Source organism: Hipposideros armiger, unplaced genomic scaffold (assembly GCF_001890085.2).
Source record: "Hipposideros armiger isolate ML-2016 unplaced genomic scaffold, ASM189008v1 scaffold_878, whole genome shotgun sequence".
NCBI lineage: Eukaryota > Metazoa > Chordata > Mammalia > Chiroptera > Hipposideridae > Hipposideros > Hipposideros armiger.
In genome coordinates, this window is record NW_017732228.1 from 7,562 (window position 1) to 24,432 (window position 16,871).

General features: G+C 41.2%; 1 protein-coding gene and 1 pseudogene across 6 annotated transcripts in view; one reads left to right on the top strand and one right to left on the bottom strand.

Annotated features, from left to right (window-relative positions):
• Positions 1 to 1,365: 1,365 nt before the first annotated feature.
• BCL2L13 (BCL2 like 13) overlaps positions 1,366 to 16,871 on the bottom strand; it is a 90,524-nt gene continuing 75,018 nt past the window's right edge. For 5 of the 6 annotated variants that reach the window (XM_019629978.1, XM_019629976.1, XM_019629977.1 and 2 more), the window contains one exon: positions 1,366 to 2,169. In XM_019629978.1, coding sequence (XP_019485523.1) covers positions 1,366 to 2,169 — 804 coding nt within the window. Of the gene's footprint in view, positions 2,170 to 16,212; positions 16,234 to 16,871 lie in introns of those variants that run through there. The other variant, XM_019629981.1, reaches the window with a different exon arrangement.
• On the top strand, positions 13,247 to 15,295 carry LOC109374947 (proteasome subunit alpha type-1 pseudogene; annotated as a pseudogene).

Sequence of the window (16,871 nt, forward strand, 5' to 3'; positions counted from 1 at the left end):
TGACACTGTGACCCTCAGGCATAAAAAGACACAGTCCCACCCTCCCTTTAGGGATGGGATCAGCCAGATGAAAGAAAATTATGCCGATTCTCAACTAGCACATACTAACTGATCATTTTGGTTTATCACTGGCATTTGGACAGTGAAGAGTTCAGCGAAGAAGGCTCTGTTTTTGAGCTCTGAAAGCCAAACTAGAATCTTAAAAGTAATAAAAAATTCAAGCTTCTCATCATACTTTTTATTTCAATGATATTTGGGAGACTTTCTGTATTTGATGAGTTATGATTCAACCAGTCTGTAAACCCAAGTATGAAAATCCAGTAAGGACTGCCTAGGTTGACCAGTAAGAAGACTGAGGCCAGGGCACAGACTGACCATCCAGTTACAGAGATGCTGCCAGCCAGCTGCCATACATTTAGCAGGGCAGCCACCCCAACAGCCAGGAGAGCGCAACAGGTCATCTATACCACCCTCCTGCTTCAATCGAGACAAAGCTCTCTAGCCAGTTACCCACCATTACACGCAGGCAGGGAGCTCTAGGTTTCTTATTTTCTATTTATTTTTTTAAAGATTACTAAAGGCAGCATCTTTACAAGGTGAGGCTGTCAGAAGCATCAGGGACCTGACAGATACAGAGCAAGCACTCGCCCGTGGAGCTGGGGAGGAACCTGTGGGTGAAGAGCAGGGCGGTACCTGAGCTGAGGCATGAGGGGAGAGCATCTCACACTACAGGACCAAAATGGGGGGAAGAAAAGAGCCAAAGGAATGGCTACAAAACAGCACGTTCATCAGGAGAGATGGAATTCCAAGGGAAGGACCCAGACAGTAGCTGAGGAGCCCACAGCTAAGTCCTCTTGCCTGGAAATTTCTATCCAAGATTCTTTCAAGTTAAACCTCTCCCTCTAAGCTGTGGCTCTCAATGGAGGGACAATTTTACCCCAAGGGGCATTTGGCAATGTTAGGAGATAGTTTTGGTGGTCATAACTGGGGGAGGGGTGCTACAGGTATTTAGTGGGTGGAGGCCAGGGATGCCACTTAACACCCTCCAGTGCCCCAGACGGTTCCTACAACAAGGACTTCTCAAGACATCACTGATGCCAAGCCCAAGTCACCCTGCACTAGAGGGAGTACTTACTCATAAGATCCTGAACACAACATGAGCCAAGGCCCTTGGAACTTAGACAAACATGAACACCCTCCACCTCAAGCCCCAGTATGTGCATCAATCCACTCACTGCCTGTTGGGCAGAAATCCCTAATTATCCAGGAGTGTTCCACAAATGTCCAATCAGCTGCTGGCGGTTCAAACTCAGGCAATATAACTAATACCTTGTATCCTGTGTCCTCCTCTCTCTTCTGAAAAATCTATTTCTTTCTCAGAGCCAACGTCACCCCAACTGCCACTGCCAGAATGGCGATAGTGGCAGCCCCTCCAAACAACAGTATAGACTTGCCCCCCGACAGCGGGGTAGCCGTTGCTTCTCCAGCAGGGGAGACCCCTTCTGTAAGGCTCTCTTTCTTTATGCTAGGCTCCTCTTCACTCAGCAGTGTTTTTGTGGGTTCCAGCACACGGGTCACCTCCTCCTGTAAGTCAATAGGTTCGATTGTTGCTGCTTTCACCTCTTCTTCACCCAGTTCTACAAACAAAGACGTAGCCGGGCTGACTTTCTCAACTGCAATTATTTCTGTGCCAGGCTCCCTTATCTCCAGCAAGAACGTGGCAGTGGTGTGTGGAAGCGAGGGAGCTGGGGCTTCAGGGAACGCCTCTTGCAGCTCCCTGGTGGGCAAGGCTGCAGACACCACAGCAGCCTCCTCCATACCCTCAGGTATCTCTTCTCTCTCCACATGCACAATGTCAGAATTAGAAGAGTTGTTCTCGCTCTTCTCTCCAGCCCCATTGCTATCTAAGCTTTTGACTTCAGGGTCCATTGTGATCTGCTGCCAGGACTCAGGACCGAGAGACACCGGTAGGCTTTCTGTGTGCCAGCTCTGGCTGGCTGACAGGGAAACAGGTAAGCTCTCTGACTGCCAAGAAGTGGTCACAGTTGGAGACTCTGGAAGACTGACTTGTCCAGAGTTGTCACTGGGCAGGATATAAATGTCATTGCTATCTTCTGCAACGATTCCAGGGAATTCTTCCTCCTCGGACTCAAGATTAAAGACAGTGCCCTAGAAAAGGAGGAGGAGGCGTCAATACAAAGAATGGTAAATGTATCTAATATAAATGTAAGTATGGAAGAAAAATTATTTCCTAAACTGAAGTTTCAGGAATAAATATATTGTTTAAACCTGCATACTTTCTGGATTGAATGCATTTACTTGTAGATCAATGTAGAGGAAGAATTTTTAACAAGATGGTCCTCTGACCAGTTTCCTTGAAACTAAAAAAAAAAAATCAATGTTAATTTATATTCAATTCAATTTCATGCAAAACAGCAGGGAAAACAAAGGCAAGCACCTTGCTCTCAAGGAACTTATGACTTAGTAGGGTACAGAAGCAATGCTTCCCCCTAGTCCAAGTATTATTGAGAGCTCAGGTGGGGGCCCTGACTTCCTTTGATGGAGGCTGGAGAAGGCAGGGAGATGACTGACAGCTTCATGGCAGAACCAGCATCTACACTGACATCCGAAAAAAGGGGAAGGTTTCATGGTGAAAGCCATGTAGAAGGCACAATACCAACAACAGCATGGGAATATGAAAAGGGGACTAGGAAGTAACCCAGGTTAATTGGTGCATGTGAAGAAGAATAGCAAGTTCAGTCAGGGCAGAACTGGGGAGGAGCTTGATACAGAGCTAAGAAATAGGAACTTGATTCAATAGGAAATTATTAGTCAATGAAGTCTTTGAGCTACAAAATGTCCATCAGAGTTCCTCTTTAAAATTACTCTGATAGCAGAGGCAGAATGGAGGAACACCAGAAATGTGGGACTCTTACTTCTCTCTTTAGCAAGAGCCTACACAAAAGTAACACAAACCAATACTGTTGGTCTTCAATTTCACGTGTAACAGTTAAGTTTAATAGAACCTAGGTCTGTGTTAGGCACCAGAGTTATAGGAAAGAATGAGACCCAATTTTTGTTCCTAAAAAGTTAACTGTCTAGATGTGAAGACTGGAATATGAGTAACTCATTTCAACATGACACAGGAAACTTTAAGACAGGTGAATGCACAGGGTGCTAGGGAAACCCAGAGGTTATGACATGATCAGAAAGACATGATGGCGTGTAATGTCAGATCTATAAAAAGTTTTACAAAGAGTCTGGATGACACTCATAAATGCTATAGAGAGTTTGAATAGAATATGTAAAGCAAATTAATTCCGACTTTATTTTGTGATTATGGCCGCTATTTATATGAAATAGACTAATTTTATTCTTAAATCAAGACCAAAACCTTTCTGTGCACACTAAGAGTCTAATATAAATTAGTAGTCCCCTTTAACCATTCCACAAAAACAGGGAGCCAGAAATCACATGCTCATAACAGCAGCATTCTAACTGCCCCACATTCTACCTCAACCCCTGCTTCAGTCTCCTTACGAAGAGGTCCTGGTAGGATCTGAGTGGAGAGGCAAATCAATATGTGCAATATTTGTAGTATAATAAAAAGAAACTGGTTTGAATCCCTGCTCCACCAGGTACCAGCTGTGTGATTTTGAATGCCTTGCTTAACCTTTTAAACTTCAAATTCTTCATAAATGGGAATGACTGACTTTAATAACACTGTTAACAAAAATTAGATATGGTATTTACACTGTTTAGCACTACATCTTGTACATAGTAAGCATTCAATAATTTATGCTATTTTTCATTATTCTTATTGCTGTCATTGTTTTTATTACTATTGTTTTGGCGGTATGGTGATGGGACAAAAAGAACTACTCTAAAATACAATCTAGACGGGAAAATTTAAAAAGTAAAAGCAATTTGAAACAATATCCTTCCTTGGGTAGAGAAGGGAATTAAACTTGACCCTTCTCTCTCATCTCTTCTATTTTATTTTCAATTACAATTGACATTCATTATATTAATTTCAAGTGTACAGCATAGTGGTTAGACATTTACATAAGAAGTGATCCCAGGGCATCTGGCTAGCTCAGGTGGTTAGAGCGCAGGCTCATACAACCAAGGGTGCTGGTTTGATTCCCACCTGGGCCAAGGAGCTGCAACCTCCAAAACTAGACTGAAGACAACTACTTGACTTGGAGTTGATGGGTCCTGGAGAAACACACTGTTCCCCCATTAAAAAATTAAAAAGAGGGCCGGGCGGGTGGCTCGGCTGGTTAAGAGCTCGCTTGGAAACACCAGCTCTGAGCAGCAGGGCTGCAGTTCAGATCCAACATTGAGGGCCAGTGATGCTCGCCCTCTACAGCTAAGATGATGAACAACAGCTCAACCTGGAGCTGGGCTGCTGTGAGTCGCCGGCAACGGCGTAGGCTGCAGCAGGGCTGCAGTGGGCTGCCGTGAGCTACGTGAGTGGCTGGCAGCCAGTGTGAGCAGCTGGTAGCCAGTGTGAGCTACCGGGAGCCACTGTGACCGGCCAACCAATGACCGGCGACCGATTGCCTCACCCGGGAAGAGCACAATGATCATACCAACATGGGCCAGTGAAGCGACGTCCTCCACAACCAGACTGAAGAACAAAACAGCAATTTGTCTACCTGTCTGTTCCCCTTCCCCGATTCCCCAACGCTGTTACCCTCCCCCCAATTTCCCAATAAAATCTTTAAAAAAATAATTAAAAAGAAAAAAACAACAGCAAAAAGAAGTGATCTCCTTAGCCTTTTGAGCTCCTTTTGCTCGGCCCGCTCCAAACTCTTTGGAGTGTATTTTCTCTTCTAATAATGGCCCTTGAGCCATTCTTTACTGCTTGGGTCTGCTTTTGCTACTTTGAAATGCTATTTTTTTTCTTCTAATAAACTGTCCTTTAAAAAAAAAAAAAAGAAAAAAAGAAGTGACCCCCCTGATAAATCTAGTGCCCACCTGGCACGACACACAGTAATTACAATATTATTGACTATATATTCCCTATGCTTTACTTCAGATGACCATTTTCTAACTACCAATTTAATCCCTTCACCTTTTTCACCCAGCCCCTAACTCCCTCCCATCTGGCAACCATCAGTTTGTTTTCTGTATCTATGAGTCTGTTTCTGTTTTGTTTGTTCATTTATATTATTCTTTAGATTCAACATAAGTGAAATCATATGGTATCTGTCTTTGTCTGACTTATTTCACTTAGCATAATACCCTCTAGGTCCATCCATGTTATTGCAAATCATAAGATTCTTTTTTTTTTTGGCTGAGTAATAGACCACTTCTTTACCCAACTGTCTACTGATGGGCACTTAGGTTGCTTCCATATCTTGGCTATTGTAAATAATGCTGCCATGAACATAAGGGTGCATATATCTTTTCAAATTAATGTTTTGGATTTCTTTGGATAAATACCAGAAGTGGAAATGCTGGGTCATAAAGTAGTTCTATTATTAATTTTTTGAGGCACCTCCATACTGATTTCCATAGTGGCTGCCCCACTTTGCAATCCCACCAATAGTGCACAAGAGTTCCCTTTTCTCCGCATCCTCACCAACACTTGTTTGTTGATTTATTGATGGTAGCTATTCTGACAGGTGTAAGGCGATAACTTATTGTGATTTTAATTGGAATTTCTTTGATAATGAGAGATGTGGAGCATCTTTTCACATGTCTATTGGTCACCTTTGGAGAAAAGTACGTTCAGGTCCTCTTCCCATTTTAAAACTTTTAATAGTATTTTTTTGGTTTTGGTGTTAAGTTGTATGAGTTATTTATAAACTTTGAATATTAACCCCTTATCAGATGTATCACTGGAGAATAACTTCTCCCATTTAGTGGGCTGTCTTTTCATTTTGTGGATGGTTTCCTTTGCTGTGCAAAACATCTTTTTAATTTTATTAGTCCCATTTATTTTTTTCTGTTGTTACCCTTGCCCAAGCAGACATATCAACAAAAATATCACTAAGAGTACTCTCAGAGAGTTTACTGCCTATGTTTTCTTCTAGGAGATTTATGATTTCAGGTCCTACGTTTAAGACTAATCCATTTTGAGTTTATTCTTGTATATAGTATAAGAAGGTGGTACAGCTTCATTTTTTTTTGCATGTGTCTGTCCACTTTTCCCAACACCATTTATTGAATAGACTGTCTTTACCCCACTGTATGTTTTTGTCTCCTTCGCCATAGGCGTGGGTTTGTTTCTGGACTCTCTATTCTGTTCCATTGATTGTGTCTGTTTTTACTCTAGTACCATGCTGTTTTGATTACTATACCCTTGTAGTATAATTTGATATCAGGTAGTGTGGTATTTCCAACTTTGTTCTTTTTCAAGATTGCTTTGGCTATTTGGGGTCATTGTGGTTCCATATAAATTTGAGGATTATTTGTTCTAGTTCTGTGGAAAATGCCATTGGTATTTTGATAGGGATTGCACTGACTCTGTACATTGCTGTGGGTAGTGGGGACATTTTCACGATGTTAATTCCTCCTATCCATGAGCATGGTATATGCTTCCATTTATTTGTATGTTCTTCAATTTCTTTTGGAATGTCTTTTAATTTTCTTATAAAGGTACAACAGGTCTTTTACCTCCTTGCTTAAATTTATTCCTAGGTATTTTATTTTATTTCTTTGGTTCAATTTTAAACAAGATTGTTTTCTTAATTTCTTTCTGATAGTTCATTATTTGTGTATAATGATGCAACCAATTTCTTAATATTAATTTTGTAATCTGCTACTTGACTGAATTCATTTGTCAGTTCTAGTAGTTTTTTGGTGGAATCTTTAGGGTTTTCTCTCTATATAGTATCATGTCATTGCAAATAATGACAGTTTAACTTCTTCCTTTCCAATTTGGATTCCTTTTATTTCTTCTTGTCTGATTGCTCTGGCTAGGGCTTTCAATACTATATTGAATAAAAGTGGACATCCTTGTCTTGTTCCTGATCTTAAGGAAAACGTTTTTAGCTCTTCACCATTGAGTACAATATTAGCTGTGCGTTTGTGATGTATGGCCTTTATTATGCTGAGGTATGTTCCCCCTATCCTCACTTTGCTTAGAGTTTTATTATAAATGGATGCTAGAGTCTGCAAATGGTTTTATGCATCTACTGATATGATCATATGATTTTTTCCCCTTCATTTTGTATATGTGGTATAACATGTTAATTGATTTGCAGATATTGAACCAACATTGTATCCCAGAAAAAAAAACCATTTGACCATTGTGTATCATATTTTTACTGTATTGCTGAATTCAGTTTGCTATTATTTTGTTGAGGATTTTTGTATCTCTGTTCATCAGGGACATTGGCCTATAATTTTATTTTTTTTGTGGTGTCTTTGTCTGGGTTCAGAATAAGGATAATGCTGACCTCATAAAGTGAGCTTGGAGTCTTCCCTCCTCTTGAATTTTCTGGAATATTTTGAGGATGATAGGTGTTAATTCTTCTTTGAATGTTTGGTAAAATTCACCTGTGAAGCTATCTGGTCCAGGACTTTTGTTTGTTAGGAGATTTTGATTAGTGATTAAATTTTGTTAGTAATTATTGGTCTGTTCAGATTTTCTGTTTCTTCTTGGATCAGCCTTAAAAGACTATTTCTAACTAGAGAACATTATGCTAAGTGAAATAAGTCAGTCAGAGAAAGACAAATATCATATGATCTCACTTATACGTGGATTCTAAGGAACGGAATGGATGGGAGAAGTGGATGGAGATAGTCTCAGAGACACAGAGGAAGAACTGAGGGTTGTTAGTTGGGAGGGGGTGGGGATGAAGGAGAAGGGGAATGGATGAGACAATACAAATTGGTAACTGCAATATGGCCTCAGGGATAGAAAAAGACAGTCCGAGGAATATAATCAATAATGTTGTAAATATTTCTTAGGGGGCCAGATGGACCCATGTCCTGTTGGGGAGTCCACTTCATAGTCGGTGTAGAGGCCTGACCACCGCATTGTATTTCTGAAGCTGATGTTGAATAATATTGTATGTCAACTATAATTATATATGTATACATATAGTCTCGGGACATGGAGTAGAGAGCGGGAACGGATTCAATGGAATTGTAATAGATAAGCATGATATCGGGGATGGGAGGGCAATAGATGGGGGGAGAGGGGTTGTTACTTTGTGAGGGTGAAAAGGGTAACTATTGCATTGTTCTGTACACCTGAAACTAACAATAAAAAAAAAAGACTATTTCTAGGAATTGATCCATTTCTTCCAGATTATCCAATCTGTTGGCATATAATTAATTCATAGTATTTTCTTATAATCCTTTGTGTTTATTTCTGTGGTGTCAGCTGTCACTTCTCTTTCATTTCTGATTTTATTTATTTGGTCCTCTCTTTTGTCTTGATGAGTCTGGTTAAAGAATTATTATTATTTTTTGTTTTTTAATTTTATTGGGGAATAGCCATGGTCATTGGTTACACATTGCTTTCATGCTACAATGGCATAGGTGACTCTTTTAGGGAGGGTGCAGCTCACAATGGCCCATGCATGGATTGAACAAGCAACCTTGGTGTTATCAGCACCATGCTCCAACCAACTGAGCTAACCGGTCATCCCTGGTTAAAGGATTATTGATTTTATCTTTTCAAAGAACCAGCTCTTGATTTCATTGATCTTTTGTATTTTTTTTTAAGACACTGTGTAGTTTATTTCTGCTCTGATCTTATTTCCTTCCTTCTACTCACTTTGGGTTTCACTTGTTCTACATTTTCTAGTTCTTTTAGGTGTACAGTTAGAGTGTTTATTTGAGACTTTTGTTTCTTTTTTTTTAATTTTTTTTAATTGGGGAATTGGGGGAGGGGAAAAGTGTTAGAGAATTGGGGAAAGGGACCAGCCAAGTTGTTGTTCTTCAATCTTTGTTGTGGAGGGTGCCAGTCGCTATCTGGCTTCCCCGTGGACAGCTCGTGTCTTCTAAGCTCAAGGTGCTATGTTCAATCTTAGTTATGGGTGGGCATAGCCACCATCCCATGTGGGAGTTGAACCCGGCAGCCTTGTTGTTAGGAGCACACTGAGCCATCCGGGCAGCAGCTCAGCTCAAAGTGCCAAGTTCAGTCTTAGTTACGGGTGGGCGTAGCCCACCATCAAACAGGCAATCTTGTTGTTACACCACCTGAGACATCCTGCCACCTCTTGGCAGCTCAGCGATAGCTCAGCTCAGACGCAGCGTCACTGGCCCATGTGGGAACTGAACTGGTGACTCTGTTGCTCAGAGCTCGTGCTCTTAAGCCAACTCAACCAACTGAGCCACTCGGCTGGCCCGAGACTTTTCTTGTTTCTAGAGGTAGGCCTCTATTGCAATGAATTTCTCTCTTAGAACTGTTTTCACTGTGTCCCACAGATTTTGGGTCATTGTGTTTTCATTTATATTAGTCTCAAGATAGCTTTTGATTTCTTTCTTGATCTCATTATTGATCCATTCATTGTTTAGTAGCATGCTATTTAGCCTCCAAGTGTTTTTGTGTTTTTCACTTTTCTTCTTGTAATTGATTTCTAGTTTCATACCACTGTGGTCAAAGAAGGTACTTGATATGATTTCAGTCTTTTTACATTTATAGAGACTTGTTTTGTGAACTAACATGTGGTCTGTCTTGGAAAATGTCCCATGTGTGCTTAAAAAGACAGTATATTCTACTGCTTTGGGGTGAAATGCTCTAAAAATATCAATTAAATCCATCTGGTTTACTTTGTCATTTAAGACAGCTGCTCCTTGTTGATTTTCTGTCTGTATGATCTATCCACTGATGTCAATAGGGTGTTAACATCCCCCACAATTACTGTGTTACTATCAATCTTTCCCTTTATATTCTTCAATATTAGCATTATGAATTTGTTGGGTGCATAAATGTTAAAAAGGGTTATAACCTCTTGTTGGGTTGATCCCTTTATCACTATGTAGTACCTTTTGTCTCCTGTTATATCCTTTGTTTTAAAGTCTGTTTTGTCTGATATAAGTATTGCAGCCCCAGCTTTTCTTTTCTCATTTCCATTTGCATGAAATATCTTTTTCCATCCCTTTACTTTCAGTCTGTGTGTGTGCTTTGGTCTGAAATGGGTGTCTTGTAGGAAGTATATGTCTGGATCTTGTTTACTTGTCCATTGAGCCACCCTGTGTCTTTTGATTGGAGCATTTAATCCATTTACATTTAAAGTAATTATTGATAGAGGTCTGACAGTTAAGTTCACAAACCCATCCTAGAAAAAGTGCTACATACCTCATTGCTGAATATCACTATGGCCACCTTCAAAGTCAGTATGCACTGACGCCAGCGCCTAGTCCACCCTTCAAAGCAATTTTGGAACTCTTTTTCTGGAATGGCCATCAGAACTGTCATCATATTACCCTTGATGTCCTGAATGTCATCAGAATGTCCTCCTTTCAGTATTTACTCTATCTTTCGGTAAAGAAAGAAGTCATTGGGGGCCAGACTAGGTGAGTAAGGACAGTATTCCAATACAGTTACTTGTTTACTGCCTAAAAACTCCCTTTGCTTTTGTTCATTGGTGAGCTCCTTTGGGACCATTTTTGCACACACCTTTCTCATGTCAAAATTTTCAGTTAAGATTTTCCTAACTGGGGCCGACCGAGTGGCTCAGTTAAGAGTTGGCTTAAGAGCGCAAGCTCTGAGCAACAGGGCCTCTGGTTCGATTCCCACATGGGCCAGTGACGCTGCGCCCGAGCTGAGCTGTCACTGAGCTGCCAAGAGGTGGCAGGATGGCTCAGCTGGTGTAACAACAAGACTGCCTGTTCAATGGTGGGCTATGCCCACTGCAACTAAGACTGAACTTGGCACCTTGAGCTGAGCTGCTGCCCAGATGGCTCAGTGAATGGAGCGTGCACTCTCAACAACAAGGCTGCTGTTTCAATGCCCAGATGGTGGCTATGCCACAACTATGCCACCCACAACTAAGATTGAACACAGCACATTGAGCTTAGAGGCCACGAGCTGCCAACGGGAAGACAGATGGCGACTGGCACCCTCCATCATGAAGGTTGAAGAACAACAATTTGGCTGGTCTCCCTCCCCAATTCCCCAACACTGTTCTCCTCCCCCAATTGCTCAATAAAATCTTTAAAAAAAAAAAAAGATTTTCCTAACTGTCTCTCTATCAATGTTTACTTGGTTTGCTATGCTTCTCACAGTCAGCTGGCGATTCTGACGCACAATTTGATGAATTTTTGCAATGTTTTCGTCTGTTCTGCTCATTACTGGCTGCCCTGACCTCTCTTCATCAGTGACGCATTCTCTCCCCTCAGAAAAATGTTTAATCCGTTTGTTTAATCTGTTGTTTTCTTCATGGCATTATCTCCATAAACTTGAACTAACATGTCTCTGATTTCACTCCCACTCTTGCCACGTTTAACAAGAAATTCAATCTCAGACACTTGTTGCTCTAATTCAAGATCAAACATTCTTGTGACAGCACACAAAAACAAACAGTAATAATGAACACCACTCAGCAAGACACTGCCACATGTCAACATGAACACAGCTGTGAGACACTGATATACCAAGGTTATGAAACCTTACCATGCTGTTTGTATAGTGCTGTCAATGTAAGCACACGGCAGCTAGTTCATGAACTTAGTTGTCAGACCTTTGTATGTAGTCATTGTCTCTATTATTTGCATTTATGTTTTTTTTCTTCTTCTTAAAGAAGTTCCTTTAACATCTTTTAATACTGGTTTGGTGGTGATGAATTTCTTTAGCTTTTTCTTGTCTAGAAAGCTCTTTATGTCTCCTTCAATTCTAAATGAAGCCTTGCTGGGTAGAGTAATTTTGGTTATAAGTTTTACTTTTCATCACTTTGAATATTTCATGCCCATCCCTTCTGGCCTTCAAAGTTTCTGTTGAGAAATCAGCTCAGTCTTATGGGAACTCCCTTGTAGGTAACTAACTGTCATTCTTTTCCTGCTTTTAAGATTCTCTCTGTATTTAACCTTTGGCATTTACATTATGATGTGTCTTGGTGTGGGTCTCTTTGAATTCATCTTCTTTGGGACTCTCTGTACTTCCTGAATTTGTGTGCCTATTTCCTTTCACAGGTTAGGGAAGTTTTCAGTCATTATTTCACAAATAGGTATTCAATCACTTGCTGTCTCTCTTCTCTTTCTGGTACTTGTATTATGAAAATATTGTTATGCTTGATGTTGTCCCTGAGGTCTCTTAAACGATTCTCAGTTTTAATAATTTTTTTTTAAAGATTTTTTATTGGGGAATTGGGGAAGGAGAACAGCCAAGTTATTGTCCTTCAATCTTAGTTGTGGAGGGTGCAGCTAGCTCAGCTCCAAGTCCAGTCGCCATCTGGCCACCCGTCAGCAGCTCGCAGGCGCTCAGCTCAAGGTGCAGTGTTCAATCTTAGTTGCAGGTGGGCGTAGCCCACCATCCCATGCGGGAGTCGAACCAGAAACCTTGTTGCTAAGAGCGCATGCTCTAACCACTGAGCCATCCAGTCGCCTGTCGGCAGCTCAGCGCAGCTCAGCTCGGGCGCAGCTCTTTGGCCCATGTGGGAATCGAATTGGCGACCCTGTTGCTCAGAGCTCGCGCTCTTAACCAACTGAGCCACTTGGCTGGCCCCTAATAATTCTTTTTTCTGTTCTGATTGGGTGTTTTCTGCTACCCTGTTTTCCAAATTGATGATTCAATCCTCTGCTTCATCTAATCTGCTGTTGATTCCTCCTCGTGTATTCTTCATTTCAGTAATTGTATTCTTCATTTCTGACTGGTTCTTTTTTATGGTTTCTACATCCATTTTTATGTTTACTCTTCTTTTGTTGAAGTTCTCATTGAGTTGATCTATTCTTCCCCTAAGTCTGTTCGGCATCCTTAAACCAGTGTTTTCAACTCTGTATCTGGTAGATTGTTTGCCTCCTTTTTGTTTAGTCTTTTTTCTGGAGTTTTGTCCTGTTCTTTCATTTGGAACATGTTTCTGTCTCCTCATTTTGGCTTTCTCCCTTGTTAGTTTCTATATTAGGTAGATCTGTTATGTCTCTCAGTCTTGACAGAGTGACCTTATGTAATAGCTGTCTTGTGGGGCACAGTGGCATCATCTCCCTGGTCATCTGAGCTAGGTGCTCCAGGTGTTTCCCTTGTTTGGATTGACTACCACCATGTTATAGTTGAGCCTTGATTGCTGTTTGCTCATCAGTGGGTGGGGCTGAATCTCAGGCTGACTGGATGTGAGGACTAGCCATGACCACAGTGGGGGCTGACCCCACGGAGCAAGATTCACCTGGTGTCTGCCAAGACCACCCTTTGGGTGTGTCGTTTGTGTAGCTAATTGGGTGTTGCTATGTTGTGATCTTAGGTGAGCCACCAAGTGTGTTGGTTCTGGAGCCTCTTAGCCTCTTAAGAGGGGCTCTGGTGCAGGACTATGTCAGCTGCTGCCTGGTCAGGCCCGGGGTCAAATGGAAGGAGATACAAAGTGATCTGCAGTTGGCAGCTGCCTGTACTGGCCCTGGATGCATGTGGGACGCCACACTGCAACCCAAGGCCAGCTGCCACCCGCATCAAGCCTGGGACCAATCAGTAAAAGGCACAACCACTGAAACAGCCAAAGGCAGTGTCCTAGTTGAGTGGGGCAGGGTCTAAAGGAAGTCACCAGTGTGAGGCAAGCAGTGTTCACTGGGTTAATGCAAATTCAGGTTTGGCACCTGCTTTTCACTGGATACATGGGGGAGGGGAGGGCCCAATACAGCAACAATGGAAAAATAGATGGCCACTGAGACTTTTACTCCTGGGGACCAATTCGTATAAAGCAAAAATAAAAAATGGAGGACTCTCTCTTAACAATTACTGCCAATAATGAAGAGCAGATTTTCACTAAAAGAAGAACAGCTGTTTTGGGTAATACTTTGCCTAAAACCTAGCACATTAGGGGAATAATATCTACATGTCGTCTTAGAATTATTCCAATCTAATCATTTTAGCACAAAATATCTATTTCTTTAGTCCCACTGATACAAAAAACACAAAGTAGTAGTAACTTCAAGAGCTCGAAATTATAAAACTGGCTTGTTGGTTGGCAGCTTTGCAGGAGGGGGCAGCCAGGACCTCGACAAAACCAAGTTTGACAATGATGTCACTGTTTGGAGCCCTCAGGGCAGGATTCATCGAACTGAATATGCAATGGAAGTTGTCAAACAAGGCTTAACCACAGTTGATCTGAAACCAAAAAGCCACACAGTGTTGGTTGCACTGCAGACAACAGTCAGAACTTGCAGCTTATCAAAAAAAAATTCTCTATGCTGACAATCATGTTGGTATCTCAATTGTGGGACTTACTGCTGATGCTAGACTGTTATGTAATTTTATGCACCAGGGGTATTTGGATTCCAAATCTGTATTTGACAGACCTCTTCTTGTGTCCCATCTTGCATCTCTAATTGGAAGTAAGACCCAGATACCAGTGCAAAGATATGGCCAGAGGCCATATGGTGTGGGACTGCTGGTTATGGTGATATGGGCCCTCCTATTTTCCAAACCTGTACATCTGCTATTTTGAGTGCAGAGCTATGTTCACTGGGGCCCGTCTCAGTCAGCTCATAGTTACTTAGACAAACATAGGGGTGCGATTTGAATGAACTGGTTAAGCATGGTCTGCATGCTTTACGAGAGACACTTCCTGCAGAACAGGATCTAACTACAAAGAAAGTTTCCATTGGAATTGTTGGTAAAGACTTGGAGTTTACGATTCATGATGATGATGACGATGATGATCTCTCTCTATTCCTGGAAGGTCTGGAAAAGTTATAAAGGCACAGCCACCTCAATGTGCAGAAAAGGCTGATGAACCAATGGAGCAGTAAATGATAAACCAGTTTATATGTGTATTATCTAATATGTAAGATGCAAGAACATATACTGATGATAATAATCTATACTTTGAACGAAAAGATGCAGTGGTGGAATGGTGTGTTTTAAGAGTCTGTCCAGATGTGAGTTTTTTCCAAGCAGCTTCACTGAAACCATATATAATGGATGCATTTTTCTTTGAGAGGGGCTATATAGTCATTTTCTAGAAAGTATAGTCATCTGTACTAATGTTTTTATATGAAGAACATAGTGCCTTTGTGACTTTAAAGACAACTGTGAAATAAAATAGTTCCACCTGCTTAAAATGTGTGTGTGTATGTGTGTGTGTGTGTGTGTGTGTGTGTGTAAATAATATAAAATGGGAACAAACTATCAGTTTAAATACACACAAAAAAGCAGAGAACTATGTCTTTTTTAAGTAGATAAAGCCCAGAGAGATTAAGTAACTTCCCAAGATCCTTTAGCTTGCTATAAGAATTGGATGTCAAAAACAATAGTTAAGCCTTATATAAATCTTATCATATGCCCTTCTAAAGACTTTACTTAAATTAATCTATTTAAACCTCACAAAATTGTGACGTCTTATTATTATTTCCATTTTACAGACAAAGAAGCTGAAGTGACTGAAAAGGATAAGTAATTTACCCAAAGTCAGGGCCGGGTGAGTGGCATGTTGGTTAAGAGTTGGCTTGGGAGCACCAGCTCTGAGCAGCAGGGCCCCGGTTCGGTTCCCACATGAGGACCAGTGATGCTGTGCCCTCTACAGCTAAGATGGTGAACAACAGCTCGACCTGGAGCTGGGCTGCTGTGAGTCACTGGCGATGGCATAGGCTGCAATGGGGCTGCAATGTGCTGCTGTGAGCTACCATAAGTGGCTGGCAGCCTGCATGAGCTGCCGAGAGCCTCCATGAGCAGCAGGCCAATGGCCAGCAACCAATCTGCCTCAGCCGGGAAGAGCACAATGATCACAATTACCAACATGGGCCAGTGAAGCAACGTCCTTCACAACTAGACTGAGAACAACGAATGACTCAGTGGTGGAGGATGGGGTGGGAGTGGGGGGCGAAGAGGGGAAAAAAACCCAAAGCAACTCTAAAACACTTCTTGAAGTTTGCTATTCTTAAAATGGAAATGAAAAGCTTCAAGTCAAAGAGCCAGACGTCAAAAATGAATTTTATTCAAACTACTTAAATATTATGATAGACATTACACGATATTTTCCCAAATTATCTTTTATATAATATAAAACTAAATCTTTCATAGTAAGTATTTAGTTTAGTACATGACATAGGAGAAAATAAACAAAGAAGCCTTACCACTGGCAAGCAGACTTGCACTACCCTTTTCAAGAGACAGACTTACTTCTATTGTAGCAGCACAAACCCAGGGAATGAAAAACAGTGAGAAAGAGTAGGGAGGGAACAAGGATGAGTCAGGGAGAATCAGAATATGCAAACTAGTTTGTGCAAAAACTAAATTGCGCTGCAAGGCAAGTAAGTCAGAATTAAAACTTAAAGGAAACTTCAATCAGATTTTTAAAAAGAAAGTATTCTTAGAGACATATCTGAAATGTAACATTTTCACAAAACACTTCTATGTCATTATTTTTGTGATTTAGAGAAGCTATTCTTCCTACTTGTAACTGATGAAACTGAAGCTCAGAGAAGTTAAATGAATTCTCCCTAAAACACAGGACTATATTTGGTAGAGCTGGAGCTACAAACAAATATTGTAATTTCCAATCCTGTTCTCAAATCACTACTCTCTGGCAGGGTGAAAAAATAAGGTGAAGAGAGAAAACAAACAGGCCTGTCTTGTAATTCTAATCCCAGTATAAACAGTAATACAAAGTTATACTCTGGTTCTTGCCCTGAAAAGCTAATTGCTGATTATAGTTAAGATGCATGGGGCCAGCCGAGTGGCGCGATGGTTAAGAACTGGCTTGGGATGCCAGAGGGCCCTGGTTCGGATCCCACATATGAGGGCCAGTGACACTGCCCTC